General features: G+C 42.3%; 3 protein-coding genes across 4 annotated transcripts; 1 reads left to right on the top strand and 2 right to left on the bottom strand.

Annotated features, from left to right (window-relative positions):
- Positions 1 to 30: 30 nt before the first annotated feature.
- thoc5 (THO complex 5) lies at positions 31 to 7,704 on the bottom strand. The gene is made up of 20 exons (XM_051423099.1): positions 7,583 to 7,704; positions 7,270 to 7,374; positions 6,124 to 6,267; positions 5,798 to 5,911; positions 5,306 to 5,403; positions 4,805 to 4,951; positions 4,579 to 4,693; positions 4,165 to 4,297; positions 3,983 to 4,060; positions 3,500 to 3,543; positions 2,702 to 2,801; positions 1,786 to 1,894; positions 1,601 to 1,702; positions 1,424 to 1,520; positions 1,222 to 1,333; positions 1,028 to 1,131; positions 858 to 945; positions 648 to 763; positions 341 to 531; positions 31 to 233 (listed from the first exon to the last, which is right to left on the bottom strand). The coding sequence occupies exons 2-20, from the start codon at positions 7,366 to 7,368 to the stop codon at positions 170 to 172; spliced, it is 2,055 nt and encodes a 684-aa protein (XP_051279059.1). The 5' UTR covers positions 7,369 to 7,374; positions 7,583 to 7,704; the 3' UTR covers positions 31 to 169.
- A 488-nt stretch (positions 7,705 to 8,192) lies between these two features.
- tfip11 (tuftelin interacting protein 11) lies at positions 8,193 to 13,236 on the bottom strand. Its single transcript, XM_051422936.1, has 15 exons — positions 13,081 to 13,236; positions 12,444 to 12,651; positions 11,981 to 12,149; positions 11,712 to 11,868; positions 11,473 to 11,600; positions 11,179 to 11,340; positions 10,712 to 10,903; positions 10,385 to 10,564; positions 10,131 to 10,265; positions 9,934 to 10,037; positions 9,646 to 9,814; positions 9,293 to 9,536; positions 9,046 to 9,188; positions 8,769 to 8,934; positions 8,193 to 8,666 (listed from the first exon to the last, which is right to left on the bottom strand). Exons 2-15 carry the CDS (start codon positions 12,647 to 12,649, stop codon positions 8,320 to 8,322), a joined length of 2,502 nt encoding a protein of 833 aa, XP_051278896.1. The 5' UTR covers positions 12,650 to 12,651; positions 13,081 to 13,236; the 3' UTR covers positions 8,193 to 8,319.
- A 190-nt stretch (positions 13,237 to 13,426) lies between these two features.
- Positions 13,427 to 16,275, top strand: srrd (SRR1 domain containing). 2 transcript variants are annotated; one of them, XM_051422938.1, is made up of 6 exons: positions 13,427 to 13,712; positions 13,829 to 13,869; positions 13,965 to 14,164; positions 14,260 to 14,358; positions 14,962 to 15,113; positions 15,218 to 16,275. In XM_051422938.1, the coding sequence occupies exons 1-6, from the start codon at positions 13,564 to 13,566 to the stop codon at positions 15,456 to 15,458; spliced, it is 882 nt and encodes a 293-aa protein (XP_051278898.1). In that variant the 5' UTR covers positions 13,427 to 13,563; the 3' UTR covers positions 15,459 to 16,275. The 2 variants fall into 2 exon arrangements, with proteins under 2 accessions (XP_051278898.1, XP_051278897.1); XM_051422937.1 differs by having other exon boundaries at positions 13,950 to 14,164.
- The last annotated feature ends 160 nt before the right edge of the window (positions 16,276 to 16,435 follow it).

Raw genomic sequence — 16,435 nt, 5'->3', positions numbered from 1 at the left:
AGAGCCTTAAATAGACCAGATACACAATGATTCAAGAAAATGTTTTTTTTATTTTCAAACTGTTATAAAGACTTTTAAAAACAGCTACTTTGTGTGTCAAATAGTCACAAAGGTAAGCTTGAGGGAGTTCAAGATGTATGGTACAGTAGGGAGAATCGTATGGACAAATTTAGCGGTGACTGAAGAAGCCCTGAGGGTGGTTGTACTTGAATGGCTTCAGGCGATTTGGGCCCCTGAGAAAGAGAAAGAGATGTCAGAGATACAGTAAATCTACTCAGATAGAGTTTCTTTAACCAAATGTGTGTAAAGACTTTACTAACTGCTTTTTGTGACTGCGTACCTGACTGTGCGCAAGCACATCTTTTCTCTGGGGAACTCTCGTGGTCCCTCTACGCCGTCGTCTTGTCCTTCAGTCTCCAAATACACGTCCAGACAGACACACAGGCGTGAAATCTGATTGGTGAGGAGCTGGTGTCCTGGACGTGGTCCCTGTAGTTCATTTTTGAACACATTGACCTCACTCTCCATGGCCTAAAAAGAGGAACAGATGAATCAGTTAGAGCTTGACAAATATAGGCTCACAAAGAGCTTGTACAACAACAGAGCACTTATGGAAAAGTGTGATCAATACTGAAAAGTGTTCATACTCGGAGGTTGTCATCAGTGCGTCCACTGCGCTCTCCCTTCCAGCTGAGGAGGAGGGAGAAAAGGGGAGAGACTTCTGGGTAACGGGGGCTCAGCACCACGGCGGCGTTGAGACGAGCTGAGGAAGAAAAAGGTCGAGAGAGGTGGTTTATGAGAAACGTATAAATCAAGTTATTAATATTAACAATTCTATCATCAGTGCTACAATTTACCTGTGCCCCTCTCCACCACACACATAAAGTAAAGATCAGTCTCCTTTGCCAGACCAGCATCAGTCACATGACGTGTATAAGCCAGATCCTACCGAGAAAGAGAAACAATGAGACATGCACTACATTTTTGGCTTTCAAATATCTGTGAATGTGCCTTTATATGTGTATACCATGTACTCCTCGTGGGTGATAGTGGTCCAACGGGCTAAATGGGACATGATCTTGGCAGGAAAGAGGTGTTGACACTCGCTGGAGACCGGGATGATGCTGTGCTCTGAGGACATGAGCAGAAACAATCTCAGTCAAGATCTTCTATGTCTTTGTTTAGGAGTATTTAACGTGTGGTCCTTAACATATAATGTACCTAAAGATGCAAACTGCTTCTGCAAAGCCAAGCGGGACTGGACTCGACCCCTCAGCAGCTTAATGGTGCTCTCCATTTGGCTGGCACTCAAAGAACTGCCCACACGCACACCCTGGAAAAACAAGAGTGTATAACAACATGATCAGGTTGTAACACAATGAAACTGTGCTCAGCTGGGATAATACTTGATCTCAACACGCACCTCTGAAGCATCACCAGGGAAATGTAGCCCTCCCAGACTCTGAACCCACACGTAAGGGTGGCCCAGCTCCTCCACATAATCAGCAAAGCAAACAATCCTAAAAGGGAACTATGGGTTAATCCAGCTGGAATTTTGTTACATTCAATAATGTGATACATAATTATCTGACATCCTCACCCGACTTTGTCAAACTGGTAGCGATTAGCTGGGTTGGGTGTTTCTCGCCCCTGGTCGCTGGTGTAGAGACAGCTGAGTAGAGTGTCGGATTTTAGCAGATCCCTGCAAATGAAGACATCGTTATACTTTCCATTCAGCAACACAGAGAGGGAGACAAATGCAAAAACCCACACAAACACACATACCCTGCACTGATGGCTGTGTTGAGGTCTGTGGAGGTGGAGACCTTGGTCTTGACTGTCATAATGTTCAGATTCATCAGGTAGTAGAAGTAGAGATGGAGCATGCTGCCATCTGTGGAGACATGAAGGATAATGCCATGGTGATGAACTAATCCATTAATAGCTTTATTCAATACTCCCTCCACTCAAGTCTTTACATTAATCCTCCCAGGGAACGCCCCCCGGGGTTTACTTTACACTGCGGTGCATTAGAGAGCAATAACAGGGTGTGGCCCCGACGACAGCTAGCTGCACCCTGGGGACGCATACTATGCTGATGGTCATCTTTAATGCTCCACTCTCAGCATTCACTGTGAACCCAGTGACACGCCGTCACTCACACCTACACTGCTCGTTTGTTTTGCTTTTACTGCAGTAAACCGTCTGTTGCAGCTGGCAGCAGTGAAGATAACTGGGGAGAGGGGAGGCGAGAGAAATAAAAGCAGGAGTTAGACAAAGACTGGTGATGAGAAAATATGCTTACAGCATGTGGTAGGTGCTGCAGATTCACGCTGCTGCAAGTGTCTCTCTCACCTCTCTCCCTCCTCCCCCTTTAGGTAGAGTTACGCCTGCAATGCAGATCTCCCTATAATCTATCACTATACCTTTTATTGCCAGCAGAGGGAACACGAGGGTCAAGTGGTGTCATGACATCATAGCAGAGTGGGTCACACTTACTTTTTTTCACATACTATCTAGTAGGTATAGAGTTACAACAATACACACTATAGCTATGGTCACATTACAGGGAATGTAACAGATGATTTGTAAATACTTAGGCCTAAACATGCTGTGTGATGTGTCTGCCTGCACAAAATGCACAGGCATATTTGGTGCAGACACTAAAATTTTAAGTCATGAATAATGTAGAGGGAGTTACCTTTACACTTGAGGTCCAAGCAGAGGGACAGGGGGTGCCTTTTCAGCATCTCCCGTCTTTTGTCATCCAGCTGGCCACCAGTGGTTGGCCTTCTCCTCTTCTGTCAAACAGACAATAAAAAGCAACGGAAACAAGAGATGAAAAGAAAGAAAGCAAAACAGAGTGCATGCTTGACATTGTGGCATATCAAATAAGTCAGAAAAACAGTTTGCATCAAATTCCAGCTGCTCACAGGAGAAACATGATAGTCACTTAGCATCGCTAGCATTTTAACCATCTACTATTACGGATAAAGGGAGGGGGTAGCAGTTCAAAGGAAGGGCTGAAGTAGTAAAAGATTGAAAAAATGCCGGTAAAATGCCAAACAGAGGTTGCAACAAAACACAAAAAGTGTATTCTCAAATTGGTCATTTAGATATACATTTACTTCACATCTAGAGAAACATCCGACAGACAGTCTGACAACAGTCCGACAACAAAAACGAGCACCGGTTTAGTGCTGAGTGTGCATGCCCGAGAAGGGCTCAGGTTACAGTCACCGAGCCATTCTTGGTCAAAATTTCCCAGAATCCTCCACCTGGCACTCGTCCGGATGCAGGAAGCGATCGATAGCTGCCGCTCCCCGACCCTTCAGACCACAATGTGTGACAGCTAGGGCTTCAGGGATAGTTTGTGTGTCCGTTGCAGAGACGGGTATATTGAGGAATTGTTGAACTCACTGACCGGTGTTGGTGGGTGTGTGTTGTGTGTGCGCGCAAGTGTGTGTGTTTTTGGAGTAAAGCCAGGCCTGAGACTCACCGTTTTCTCTTGCTCCTCCTCTGCGTCTGAATCACTCTCATCATCTGGATGAAACCAGAATACATAATATTATTATGTTATTGTTATATTGTGTTAGGTCTCGCACAACATCTTTATTATTAAAGATCCCCTCCAGGCATGTATAAAAATTGTCTGCTTGGAACAATAATGCGTGTCTAAAAGCTTTTTTTTCTGTAACAAAAAGTATAATTTCCACATTAGAATCCTTAAAAAAGGCATCTACTCCTTCTACTTTATTAAAAATGCCAGAATCCATGAATATGCAAACTTAGTTAAGTCTTAGTCTAGTGTTTTCCTGCTAGACACAAAATGTCTCCTACTTCACTGTAAAGTCCATTTTAGGTGTATGTGCACTGGTGACTTCAGGTTTCTACATCACAAGTTAAAAATTGAACTCTGAAAAGAGCTGCACAGCTAAGTGTTTGTGCACATGCTGGCAGGCACGCATGGTAGTGTTTTTACCCTGGGAATCTTCTGGAGGTTTGGACAGGGCCTTGGCCTCATCCACATCACCACTGATCGAGACATTCAGGTTCTTGTCTGAAACAGAAACAGCAATAAATCACTGACAATCATGGATGCATCCCATGAGGAAAAACTCTGTTTTATCTTGAAACACGGGATATTCTGTAAAGATTACGTACCACAGGCCTGACCATAAGCATTGGCTTGAACAAAGAGGACGTAGAGAGGTGGAGGCAGATGGCGGGCAATCTCTGTCTGTTTCTGAGTCTGTTCAAAAGGCATGGACAGGTACTGCTGCACTGGGAGAGAGGCCTGTGAAAAGAAGAGCGAGCATACCGTTACCAGAGCATCCATACATGGCGTCCATCGGTGGTACGGCAGTTAATACCTTCACCTCAATGAAGACACAAAGATTGATGGAACACCTTAAAACTAAATGAGCAAATAAATAAAACATTCAATATCATAAATAATAAATAAGCGACAAAGTTTGCAAAATCAATGCTCCAAGCTGTTGAGACTAGAACCAAAACACAGTGATAGTGTGGTCCTATAAAAACTCAAAACCTTGAGCAACCAGGCCATTGTCATACCTGCATGATGGCATTGAGTCCCGGCTGCAAGCTGGTCAGATGTTCCTTCTTCACCTCGATGCTCTTCTGGATCTTCTCCTTTGTTGCCTGCGACTCCTTGTATTTCTCTGCCAACCTGTATCCGAGCACAAACTTTTAACAGGTGTTCTGTGCTCCCTGAAACTCAAGACTTTTTTTTAACAGCAGCATGCTATCAATCCACCATGCTGTGCCCAAGACTGCATACCTCTTCCTCTGTTCAAGCTCCCAGTCGAGTCGTGCCAGTGTGAGTTGGTGGGGATCGTTCTTTGTGAGGTGAGGCCTGGAAATCTCTGATGGCGCCTCCTGGTGAAACTCTTCTTCAGACACCAAGTCTATTTCCTCATGTTTAGATCTGGGTCAGGGAAAGGTACGTTAACTAAGCATTTTGAGCTAAAATATGTATAAATGCAATATAAGATTAATGTCATTTCTACTGTGGAAGAACGTATTTCTTAAATTATGTACATGAACTATCAACAGTGGAAGTATGATGTCACATTTACTCTACTTGAGCAACTTTCCGTAACCAACTACACATTTTGAGTTTGAGTAATTATTTCTTAAGTAGACAGTGTGATTATAAATCTATCTCTGTCAGAAAGAACAGGGATGTATTTATTTCTAGGGCTTGAGGAGTGAAGAGCTTGCTTTTTTATGTTCAAAGTAAAAGCTGCTGTAAAGGTTACATGAAGTATTTTGTACTAACTTGAACTCCAGACACTTGCTGATCTCCTTCTGAAGATGCATAACTTCATAAAGCAGGTTCTGTAACTGAAGATGCAGCACATCCACTTTCTGCTTAGCCTGAAGGAAAAAGAAGAGGATAAAAAAGGTGATCACAGCTGGTTTGCAAACCCACGCCAAACAATATGCCAAGAATCACAACCAGGATTCAATAAGAACAAGGATCTATAAGCAAGATCGGAAACTGGATCCATAAATTCTAAACAAAAACAAACAAAAGGGTTTGTACACTTTCTTTGCTGACAGTGGCAGCCACTGCAGTTAGGGGTTATAAGTAGAAACAAAGTGCTTGGTGTTCAACTTGACCAGCACAACCCTGATCAGCACAAAATGGAGTTGATGCAGCACTTTTTCAGCAAATGAATGGAATAGTGTAAACTTAACCTAAGCTGGTATTTCTTTTAATATTTAATTTAAAATATCGGAGGGCGTTTGAGAGTCATGTGGGCGTTACCTCATGCGTCTGATCTCTGCTTCTCTTTAGTCGCATATGAGCCAGACGATTTAGTTTTTTCACATTCATGAAGTGGATGCAGCACTGCATACGTCTCTGCTCCACCTCAGCACACTGAGAACAGATACAACTGGTTAGACTTCACTATTATTGGTAAAGACACAGAATCAACGTTGTGTGCAATCATATAAACAACATTGTGATTTACCAATACTACAAACAGGTTTCTGCCGTGGGGCAACGTTCTTAATTGACAAAAACTTACAATGAAATCAGTCTATAATGACAGAGTAGTTTGATATGCATCTTAAATGCATGATTCTTACCCCCTCCTTGGCTCCATTGGCTTTAAGGTCCTGGATCTCACTCATGAGTGTGGCCAAGCTCTCACATGACTCCTTGTACTGCAGGTAGTCCTGCTCAGGGTCCCTGCCGTCCAGCTCCACCTCCTCACTATAAACACGCATGTCCTGGGAAAAACACCCAACATTAATCTTGAATCAATTACAACACAACTAGCAGGGATTCGGACTTGTGGTCAAAGAAGTGAGTGGCCGCGTTAACTCAGGTTTACTCCAGCTACAATACTAATAACTTGTACATTCATTATCCTAAATTAGTGTCTCATTATCTGGTAACAATATAGTGTTAACAATAAACAATAAAGGATGTACATGCAGCCTAGTATTTGGTCATCAAGAAGAGATTTGTGACCTTCATCCCAATCTCAAAAGCAGATTTAACCATGCGTATACTTTTCTATGATGTTGATCCAAAGTAAATAGGAGGTGGACACAATAACGCCTGTAAACTTTAAGGTAACCTCATAGCCATATAACAAATACTATATTTGTAGGGCTTATAATACTCAATATTATGATTTGTGTCTGCTACCTGCTACATTATCTACCAGGTGTTTTAAGGCATTTTATAAACCCAGAAACATCTTACTATTCAGTAATCTGCATATATTGTATTTTTAAACTAGGGCTGCTCAATAAATTGAAATCTTATTGAAATCTTGTTCTCCAATGTTTGGTACAGACTCAAATTTCTCACAATTTCACATCCTAATCATAATAATGTTTCACTGTAAATTAAATTATGTGATGATAAAAATGATATCCCCACACAAATTATAAATCACCATATAACATCACAATATATATATATCTATATATATCTAACCAAATTATGCAGCCTTATTTTAAATATAATCCACTAATCATAATTATTGTGTGTATGATGTGTAAAATGTACTCCTTTAATTCCCAAAGAGTGGACACAATTATTCAAGTAATTAGCAATCAAAGCCTCAATTTCTACTGTAATTAAAAGACAAACTTGAGCCTGACTTGCTTTTAAATTGTATATCTCAGCTATATTCCCCTTTTCTTTAGGACTTGTGGCTGCTAACAGAGGGACATTGACCCCAGTCCACTTGGTGGCCTCCCTCCCCGGCGGTCTTCTACCTGCGGGTCCCCGTCTCCGCGACCTCGCTTCATCTCCGGGGTTCCTCCTTCAGTGCGGAGAACCTTCGACTTCCGCTTCTTCAGGGCGTCCGACGACATTGTTGGCTGGATAAAGATAAAGGTCCTTACAGTAACTTTTAAAGTACGTTTCCCTGTTAGCACAAGCGGGCTAACGTTAGCGCTGTGGCTCTGTAATCGATAAGGCTGACTAGCTCGTTGACTTGTCGGCTCATAAAAGCTGTTTTTCTAATCATAAACCTCAACCCGTCGATATATTGTGCATTTAATGAGATAGCTACACACATCCACATACCTCTGTGATGAAGAAATGCGAGAGAAATTATTAAACCGTGCACAAATGCACATGTACACGGTACTTTTGTTCCACCGCAAAGCGCCCGATACGGACGGAAGCCCTGCCGTGCCAAAATCCTCAAACCGGTTTGTTGGAAGAAGAACCAGAAGCTACAGCGCCATCTATAGTAAAAAATGTAAACACTGGTATTGCAAGGTATGAAAGAAAGACTGTAATACACTAAAATAACTGGATATTACATTATTTATTCTCCTTATCTCAATTGTATTATTTTATTATTTATTATTATTTATTTAAACAGAAAACATATGCAGCACGAATGGTGAAAATATACTGAAAAAGGGTCAATAGAAGTAGCAATAACATAACTCAAAATTAGTTTATGTGCATAAATATCAACAAGTCCTTTTTCTGTCCGTGTACATACGACCTTGTAAGCAGGTTTCTTTTGAAATGAGAAAATATATATAGAAACTATACTATAGAAACTGTGTTCAATGCAAAAATAATAACCATCATATACATACATTATTCTATACAAAGTACAGTACTTGAACATTACTTATTCCCATTTCACGTCTGATTAAAACAACAAAAGTAGACCACATACATTCAAAAATTATTTATTCACATTATTAGTGACACTTTAAAATGTACAGACACATATGACAGGGATCCACATACTGAAGTTACATGAAGAGCAAACCTTTGTTCAGTAATCAGTCAGTCCTCCCTCACTTGGCCATATCTATGAGACTCTGCAAAGACGTGGGCACCCAGGTCTTCTCTCCTTGCACAAACACAACCCCTCTGTCTATATAGATGACAATACGCCCAAATGTGTACAGCTGTTTGCCCTCGTGCCGCTTGGCCACTAAGGGCATAAAGACAATGTTGTTCTCCTCCGCCTTGGTCTGGATAAGATCTTTAAAGTTAGTCGGCACACCAGCACTGATGCCCCTGTGAGCCACGCTCTCGGCATCTCTGCGCTCCTGCATCGCTTCGTACTGGAAGTCCTTTCGTCTCTCTGTCTGTGTTAGATATGCAATATTCTCCCTTGCACCAGGTTGCATATATCCACCTGTGTGAAAAAGAATGAGTGTTGTAGTATGTGTTAATAATAATACTTTTTATAAAGGAATAGTTTTCATGTTTATTTTCTGAGACTGAGTGTAATACCAACCCATGCCTGAAGACACTGCGCGGTTCATGATGTCCAAAGCTTCATTAAACTTCTCTTTAATGAGCGGCTGTGCCAACAATACGTCACTGAACATGCTTTTCCAACCCAGGTACCATTTAGTGATCTCCTCATAGTTAGGACTGTTGCTCAACCATGAACACAGGACCTTTAAATCGACAGAACACAAACATTTTACAATAACAAACTGCAGCTAATAAGTGCATCTTAATTACTTTCTGTTCTGTGTATAATTTACTGTGTAATTATAGCCACTGACCTGCAACCACTTTGTAAAGAAGTTTTTGTCCAGCAGGGACACAAGGCTGGAGGGGGACAGCATGCCCTCCCAATCCATCACCCAGTGAAATGGCTCCATCTGCTGCTGGTGAGGGTTGATAACCAGCTCTTCCAGACACAGAGCTGGAGAGGGAAACAGGAGAAGAGAAACCAGTGTAAAAGGAAGGACAGGGAACTATAAAACTGCAAGGAAATACATTTTGACACTGTCACTGATGAAGACATACCTAGTTTAGGGATGATGTTTTTCACCATGAAGGCCTCCCATGCGCCTGGTGTGAAAACGTCTTTCCACGGCTGCAGAATGAGGCGGGCTGAGGTGTCGCTGGGATGCCACCGCTGCAAGGCGTTGGATAGTTTGCTCCGGATTGGTGGGTAAAGCGGCTCTAGGCGTGATTGGAGCAGCGGCAGCCAAGGGTGGATCCAGGAGTGGATGGGCACCGTGTCAGTTAAAGGGTTCCAGTTATCCACCTACCAAACAGAAAGGAATAACAACATCAGTTATGTGAAATGATCAAAACCATGGGAGTTTCTCTACATCTAAGGAAGTTTCCTCAAGTAGAGATAGTGTGTGTCTTGCCTCTCGCTGTAGCCGGGGTAAAATCAACTGCTCCAACAGGTGATCCAGGATCCACAGGGGGAGTAGAGGAGCCCACACCTCCACACAGTCCACCATTGGCCCTACCATACGAGGTTGCCAGCTGGATACACAACACCGCATCACTGTGATCCACACTTCCCACAACAATCTGGACCAAAAAAAAAACAAAAAACAGAACACATACAGTGAAAAACAACACCTAGCCAGTAGAACGTATACATGCAAATACACAAAAAATCTTATATATGTTTGTCTGTTTAAAGTTACCTGTGGTAAGGGTCCATGTTTGAATCTGGGGCGCTGGAGTGCAGGTCTCTTGATTCAAGGATTGCTCTCCACTGACCGATGTCTTCCAGACAATATGAGCTGTCCTGAAATAATCAGACAACAGTGGTAGATTTATTATTAATTATTGATGATTAAAGCTAATAATTAAAATATGTAGAATAATAGCCCAAGCATACCTTCAGAGGGTCCCAGGAACGAAGTTTCTCTTTGAGTAACGGCTGAACAACAGCTACAGCCAAGTCTGCCAATCCCATTGTCTTGTACTCTTCATAATAGTCTGTCTGTAAAGTCTCAAAGATCCGAGCACACTCCTGAAGAAAGAGAGGGAAAGCGCCAAAACAATTAACTATATGGATGTGACAACAGAGTAAGGACTGACAAACTGAAACAGCCTGACAATTGTAGTTGTCAGTGTCCACTGTGTATGCACCTGCAGGGTGGGTCCCTCCCCTGGTGCCATCTCCCCGGAAGGAAAGCGCTCCACCAATGCCAGAACGGCCTCCATTCTCTGGATGGCGTCGTGCTCTGCATCCAGTCTGCTCTGCAGTGCTCGTGACTCATGGCTCAGAGACACAACCACGTCTTTTTCATGCTGCAAACGTCTGGCAGACTACTCAAGGTGGTAATAAGATAGCAAAGGAGAAAGCATGTCAACATGTGGCAGAAAAAGAAGCAGCAGAGTGGTAAATAGAAAACTTGTAGAAACCACAACAACATAAAATCAAAGATATTTTTGGCATATTTGGTTCCCTCATACCTGTAATATGTCCTGTTCTGTAAGGTCTATCAGTAGCTGCAGGTTATGTTCAAGTTCAGGGAGAGCAAAGCCAGATCCCTTCTGATCCTGAGTGTACAAGCTTGGTGGACCTTCATCTGGAACACTGTGCTTGTTGGACATCTGACTATAACTGTAATATACCTTTTGCTCCCTTCCAGTCATATCTATTACCTAGAGATGGGAAGAGATATGGGGTAAATGAGATTCAGAGACAATAATGGCAGCGGACCATGTGCTTACATTCATATAACATCCACATAACAACATCCACAAGGGCTTGTACTGAGTGTAAAAGTACAATTAACTTAGGTTCATGAAGCTTACTACAACATTACAGCTTAATGTAAGAAGTGTGGATTATAGTCCTGGTGCCTTGATAACATTCCTGTGAGACCGATGCAAAGGAGTGTTAATGCGTCTCAATTAATAAGTCTTTTCAAACATACCTTGACCTGAGCTAGCTCTCCAGCGGATGCCACTGTGCTGCGCCCTGCCAGCTTGCCTTTAGCCTTCAGCTCATCTACAGTTCTGTAGGAGTACTTGGGTTTCTTCTTTCCTCCAGGGCCTGCGGGATCCTTACGCCACTGGCCTAGCTCCTTCTGAAACTCCTACACAAACAGAAATTGAGAAAAATGTCGAAATAATGTTGACAGGCTCTATTATATAACTTTATCTATACAACGTAACAACGGGTGTATCTGGAAGAAGCAGACAAAGACATTCTTTGTACAACACTTTACCTTTTCCTCCTCTTCCTCTGAGTCGACCACAGGGAAATCCTGAAGACTCTGCTTGGTACGCTCATTGCCATAAGCACCTACTGCTCCCTTGCCTTTACGAATCTTTGCCTCAATGGGGTTTACAATACCTGCAGCAATAAAAGGGTGCATGGTCAGATTATATCAACTCTACTCTGCTGCTCTTGTAAAACATACAGTGTTACCAAACATCTCAATAACTTAGTCTCAAGCCTACCCACCTTGAGCATTCTTTCCCAGGCCTTTGCCTGGTTGGTAGCCCATTTTCTGAAGAAGTTTCTGTCCAATTCCCTTTGTGTGCTTCTCCCAGCTTCCAATGCCTTTACCAGACTGTATGCCACCTGCAAACCTCTGAGACTGGTTCCCCCGAAAATTACCCTGGGAAAAACAAAAACAATTAGTTTTTTTTATAAAAACAAGAAGAACAACTAAAAAAACAATTAGAGAATACACTGTAATGAGTAAAGAACAAATGTGCAACAAAATTTACCATCTGAAGTTTTTTGGGTGCAGTGCTGCGAGGTGGGGGAGGCGCTGAAGGACCATCATCATCAGAGTCATCAGAGCCTCCTTCTTTTTGCTGGAACTGTTTCTCCTCAGCTGCACTCTTACGCAGACCACCACTCACAAAGTTCACCGGAGCAGTGTAGTCTTTTGATCTAAAAAACCCCCCACAACAATTGACTTCTGTTAATAATTGATTTTTTTTAAAAAAGCAGACGTTGGTGTTTCTGTTAAATATTCCTCTTGGGATAACAAAGCTGGGGTATTTTCATCTAAGTCTGTTGCCTTTTGAATAGGGTTTCTCCTCCTGTTTGATTTGTGGGGTTAGGGCTTAGGTTAGGAGTAGCAGGTAACCGGTTGGGGAGAGGTTAAATTGAGAGGGAAACACATACGACAGAAGCATACTTCAAGACATCAGGGGCAGTAACAAACATAAACCCATGCCTTACTTCTTGCCTCCAAAGCTAGGCCTCTCATCCTCATCCGAGTCTCTGTCAGCCCAGATGCCATAGGTGGCCTGGTCCTTGGTCTGCCTGTGTCTGCGGCGTTCAGGGTTGAACTCATTGGCCAGGTCCCAGTCTGTCACCTCAAAGCTCTCCACCTCCACACCTTCCTCCTCCTCCTCTCTCCGTCCATACAGATGGGACATGGACATCTCTGGATATCACAATTTAATAATAAGTAGGGTAGTGTGAAAACTTAAAATCATAAAAAGGTACATCCAGAGATATAACAACAGAGGAAACTACCTGCTAATAAAAGTCACGACAGGTGGTCGAAAGCTGGTGAAGAAATCTATAGTAAGTAACTATTAAGTCGGTATTTATTTACGTCAAACCTCTTTATTCTGAATGCTTTGTGGTTACGATCACATGGTAATTAACGTTGTATCTTGCCCAGACATCAGGTCAACAACAATCACCGTTATCGTTGGACGATAGCTAATCAATATTAATGAGAAAGCCCACATTAAGACGTGCTAACATGTATTAGCAAATGCTATCGTTAGTTGACGTAAACTGCTCGTTTTACCCCCGAAAAAAAAAAACTTGACGTGTAAAGAAAAACCTGTTTTATACAACTCACCTGAAACGTTGTTTATTCGACTACACAAAGATTAAGTAGGCATTCATTCTCCTGTGGTAGTAATCAAAAGTAATCGTGCTAACGCCGGATAGCTTCACGTTGTGTACTTCCGGTTGTCGAAGCAACTGCCGGCCGGTGTTACACCAAATAGTGTACCTCGAAAAATGTCTTTCCCTTGCGCATCTATTAAACACAAAAGCACTTTGAGAGTGTCTAAAAACACAACTTTTGTCAAAAATAAATAGTAATTTTTTAAATTCCCCTCTTCACTACGTCGAGCTGTAAGTTAGACACAAGAATACACCACGGTAAACAACGTTTGACACACCGGAAGAGGAAACGCGTGTGTTACACTCTAAAATGTCCCATTTGCTGCAGCCTCGCCAACCCCAAGGCAGCAGTTTAATTAGGACTTTATTAAATAAAGGAACTACATTGTTATGTCCGTGTCTGTGTACATGGGGACCCGGTGAATTAGTTTAGATGTCGGACACCGGGGACGAGTGGCAGGTTGCCCGGCGACGAAAAGGCGCAGCGCGGAAATCAAAACCACTTCAGGTGTCCTCAAATTCAACATGCAGCCAGGAGCAGCTGGACGTCGGGAAAACTGTAAAACGAGTCAGAGACACAGTGTACGTAGCTGAGTCCTGTGATATCATTGTTTTTGCAGGTGGATGCATATTTTCACGACATGCTTGTGCACAAATAAGTGGTAATAAGTCCTGTAACTTTGCTCCCCCCTCTATAGGTCTGAGCTAAGATGCGAGGACTTTTGGCCGGAGTGGAAAGGTGAGTGGAAAGTGAAGGTATCACCACATAATGTGTCTGGCTGTGGTGTTATTTAGCCTGCAGCTCGGTGACCTTTTTAGGATTCTTGTGTTTAGAGCAGCTGCTGGAGGCAGGATCAGCAATCCTCTCACAACCTCCAGAGAACAGGGACACTGAGGGTCCCACCGACCAGCTGGGGAGGAGCAGAGATGGACAACAACTGGAGTGTGTGTGTTATGGCCTTGGCTCTTTTTCCTCCTGTGTCTCAGCTCGCTACCAACTGGCCATGCTGCTGCTGCTGCTGGATGCAGGAGAGGTTAGAAGATATGTTTATCCAGTGAGATAACAAACACTCCACATGATGAGACCCTGTTTATTATAAACTCTGTCTCACCGCTCCGCTGCCTTTAGGTTCCACTCAAGGACTGCTCTGTTTATGACCCTGCATTCTCCTCTGGAGAGAGGGATGTTTTGAAAGAGCTGGGTCTGACTGTACTCACAGAAAATGAGGTCAGTAATTGTTTTATTTTAATCCTGTCAGACAAGTGAAAAACAGTTAGCAGGTGTACAGTGCAGAGAACAAGTGGATTGTGCCAGAACGTTGCAGCATTTAGGACAATACAATAACAATTACTTAACAGTTCTACCAAGTTGCTTGTAGTTTTTAAATCAAACTCTTTAGATTCTTTATTAGACAGCATAAAAAAAAAACATTTATAGAGACTAGAAACTCAGAGATATTGTAACGCAGCGACTGAGCTGTATGTGCAGAGTGTTTTGTTAAGTCTTCCATTGTTGTGGATTTCAGAGTCGGCTACTGAAGAGCGAGCAACCCTCAGCATTTCTGTCAGAAATTCAGATCCAGAAAGTTTGTGGATTATTGCATTTAAAAGTTGCTGTTCGGTGGCAGATTTTCAAATCACAAATGTTGAAATATTCCTTTTAGCACATTAATGCAAATAATTAATTAACATAAAACAGTTATAGAAGTTAAGATGACTTATGTCAAGCAGGTTTCAGGTCACTGCAGGTTGATTTTCATAACTTACGGCTGCCCGGAAGGTAGGAAATCAATGCAAAAACAACGGCCATCTGTCTCACTGTATTGTGCAGGAGGGGAAGCGTCTGGCGACTAAGCCCACACTCTTCTACCTGATGCATTGTGGGAAAGCCCTGTACAACAACCTTCTGTGGAAGAACTGGAGTACACAATGTCTTCCTCTCACGATTATCATTGGAAACAGCTTCAATGGCATGAGGGAAAGGTTTGTACAAGACATCAATGAGGGGAAAATGAGGGAGGGAGGGAGGGAGGGAGGGAGGGAGAAATGAGAGGTGAGGTGACGTTTCCTGTCTGTCGTCCCAACAGGACAATCGAGAGGGAGTTCAAGCAGGACTACAGCTACATTACTCAAGCTTTGTCTTTGTGTGAGGAGAGACAGCTGCCTTGTCCGTCCCGACTGATTGACGTCTTCAGCGACACAGCAGTCATCACCTTTCCTACCAGTGGCCTTAACAGACTCCCACAATCCACCTGGACAGAACCGCCTGAACCACAGTACCAGCACTGCCCTGATTTGGAAATTATTTTGAGGGAAACGCAGAGCTGAGACAAAATAAACCCTGGTTGAACTCATAATACTGAATCACAGTATACAGTTTACCTTCTTGGACCAGTTCTTAACACCCCCTGAAAATCTTGTTTTAGTGACCTCCAGTGGTTTAATTTCTGACCTCGCTGCAGTGATGTACACGTGTACTCCAGGACAATGTGACATCCCTGTTTGGTACAGTTACGGGTAAATCAAAGCACTTTCTGTTGTGCACTGTTCACAGCCGTCAGTGAATCTGGGTGTGGTCAGAGTTGAAACAGACTTGAAACGTTCAACCAGTGAGGGCAGTGAAACACCACAGTTGTGTTCAGTTACAGAAATACGAAAATCAACCTGCTTAAAAGGGCTTCAAATCTGCTTTAATTAGATGATACACGGCAGGTAATGCAGTACAAAAAAACATTTACTCTGCTTTGTGTTTTGTCAGAGTTATGTTATACCAAACCTTCCTGCAGAACAACCTTTATAATACAAGAAGCTGACAAACTAGCTTTCTCCTTTTTACAGCATCCGTGTCTACTGGTGTGATTTTATGTTTTTATGAAAAAAACATTAGTGAATGCTACATTGTTCACCACGTGGGGCATGCACCTCTCTGGTTTTCCAACATTTTCTCTTTCTTGGAACTTACTTTTTGAAATGATATGTTGATTTCCAGAGTAATACCTTCAGTAAAAATGTAACTTTTAACTTACATTTAAAAAAAAAAAAACACTGATTTCCACTCATATCTTATGGACCATATCAGTGGCTGGAAGATGAATAAACTCTATGGTATGTTTACAACATTTTAAATAAATGGGTCTTGCTGGTGTTTTTTCTTGTGTTTGCATTTTAAGATTCAGTAGTTGTTAGTGCAACTAATAGTATGATTTTATGAAACTGTTTTCTATTTTTCAAATATATTTTTTCCACTTTGGGCTGTTTATCGTTGACTGAACAATGTCTCAGTTTTTTTCTTTTAATTAAATAAG

The sequence above is a fragment of the Dicentrarchus labrax genome, unplaced genomic scaffold (assembly GCF_905237075.1).
Source record: "Dicentrarchus labrax unplaced genomic scaffold, dlabrax2021, whole genome shotgun sequence".
In the NCBI taxonomy this organism is placed as follows: domain Eukaryota; kingdom Metazoa; phylum Chordata; class Actinopteri; family Moronidae; genus Dicentrarchus; species Dicentrarchus labrax.
This window is presented reverse-complemented; position numbering and strand designations above follow the sequence as displayed.

Coding starts and splice junctions, on each gene's coding strand:
- thoc5 (XM_051423099.1), bottom strand. CDS start 7,368: ATGTCGTCGGACGCCCTGAAGAAGCGGAAGTCGAAGGTTCTCCGCACT. Junction 1,895..2,701: donor CTTGGACCTCAAGTGTAAAG/GTAACTCCCTCT, acceptor ATGTCTCCACAG/ATGGCAGCATGCTCCATCTC. Junction 532..647: donor GCACTGATGACAACCTCCGA/GTATGAACACTT, acceptor TCCTCTTTTTAG/GCCATGGAGAGTGAGGTCAA.
- tfip11 (XM_051422936.1), bottom strand. CDS start 12,649: ATGTCCATGTCCCATCTGTATGGACGGAGAGAGGAGGAGGAGGAAGGT. Junction 10,565..10,711: donor CAGAACAGGACATATTACAG/GTATGAGGGAAC, acceptor CACCTTGAGTAG/TCTGCCAGACGTTTGCAGCA. Junction 8,667..8,768: donor CGCAGTGTCTTCAGGCATGG/GTTGGTATTACA, acceptor TTTTTCACACAG/GTGGATATATGCAACCTGGT.
- srrd (XM_051422937.1), top strand. CDS start 13,564: ATGTCGGACACCGGGGACGAGTGGCAGGTTGCCCGGCGACGAAAAGGC. Junction 13,713..13,828: donor AAACGAGTCAGAGACACAGT/GTACGTAGCTGA, acceptor CCCCCTCTATAG/GTCTGAGCTAAGATGCGAGG. Junction 14,359..14,961: donor CTGTACTCACAGAAAATGAG/GTCAGTAATTGT, acceptor TGTATTGTGCAG/GAGGGGAAGCGTCTGGCGAC.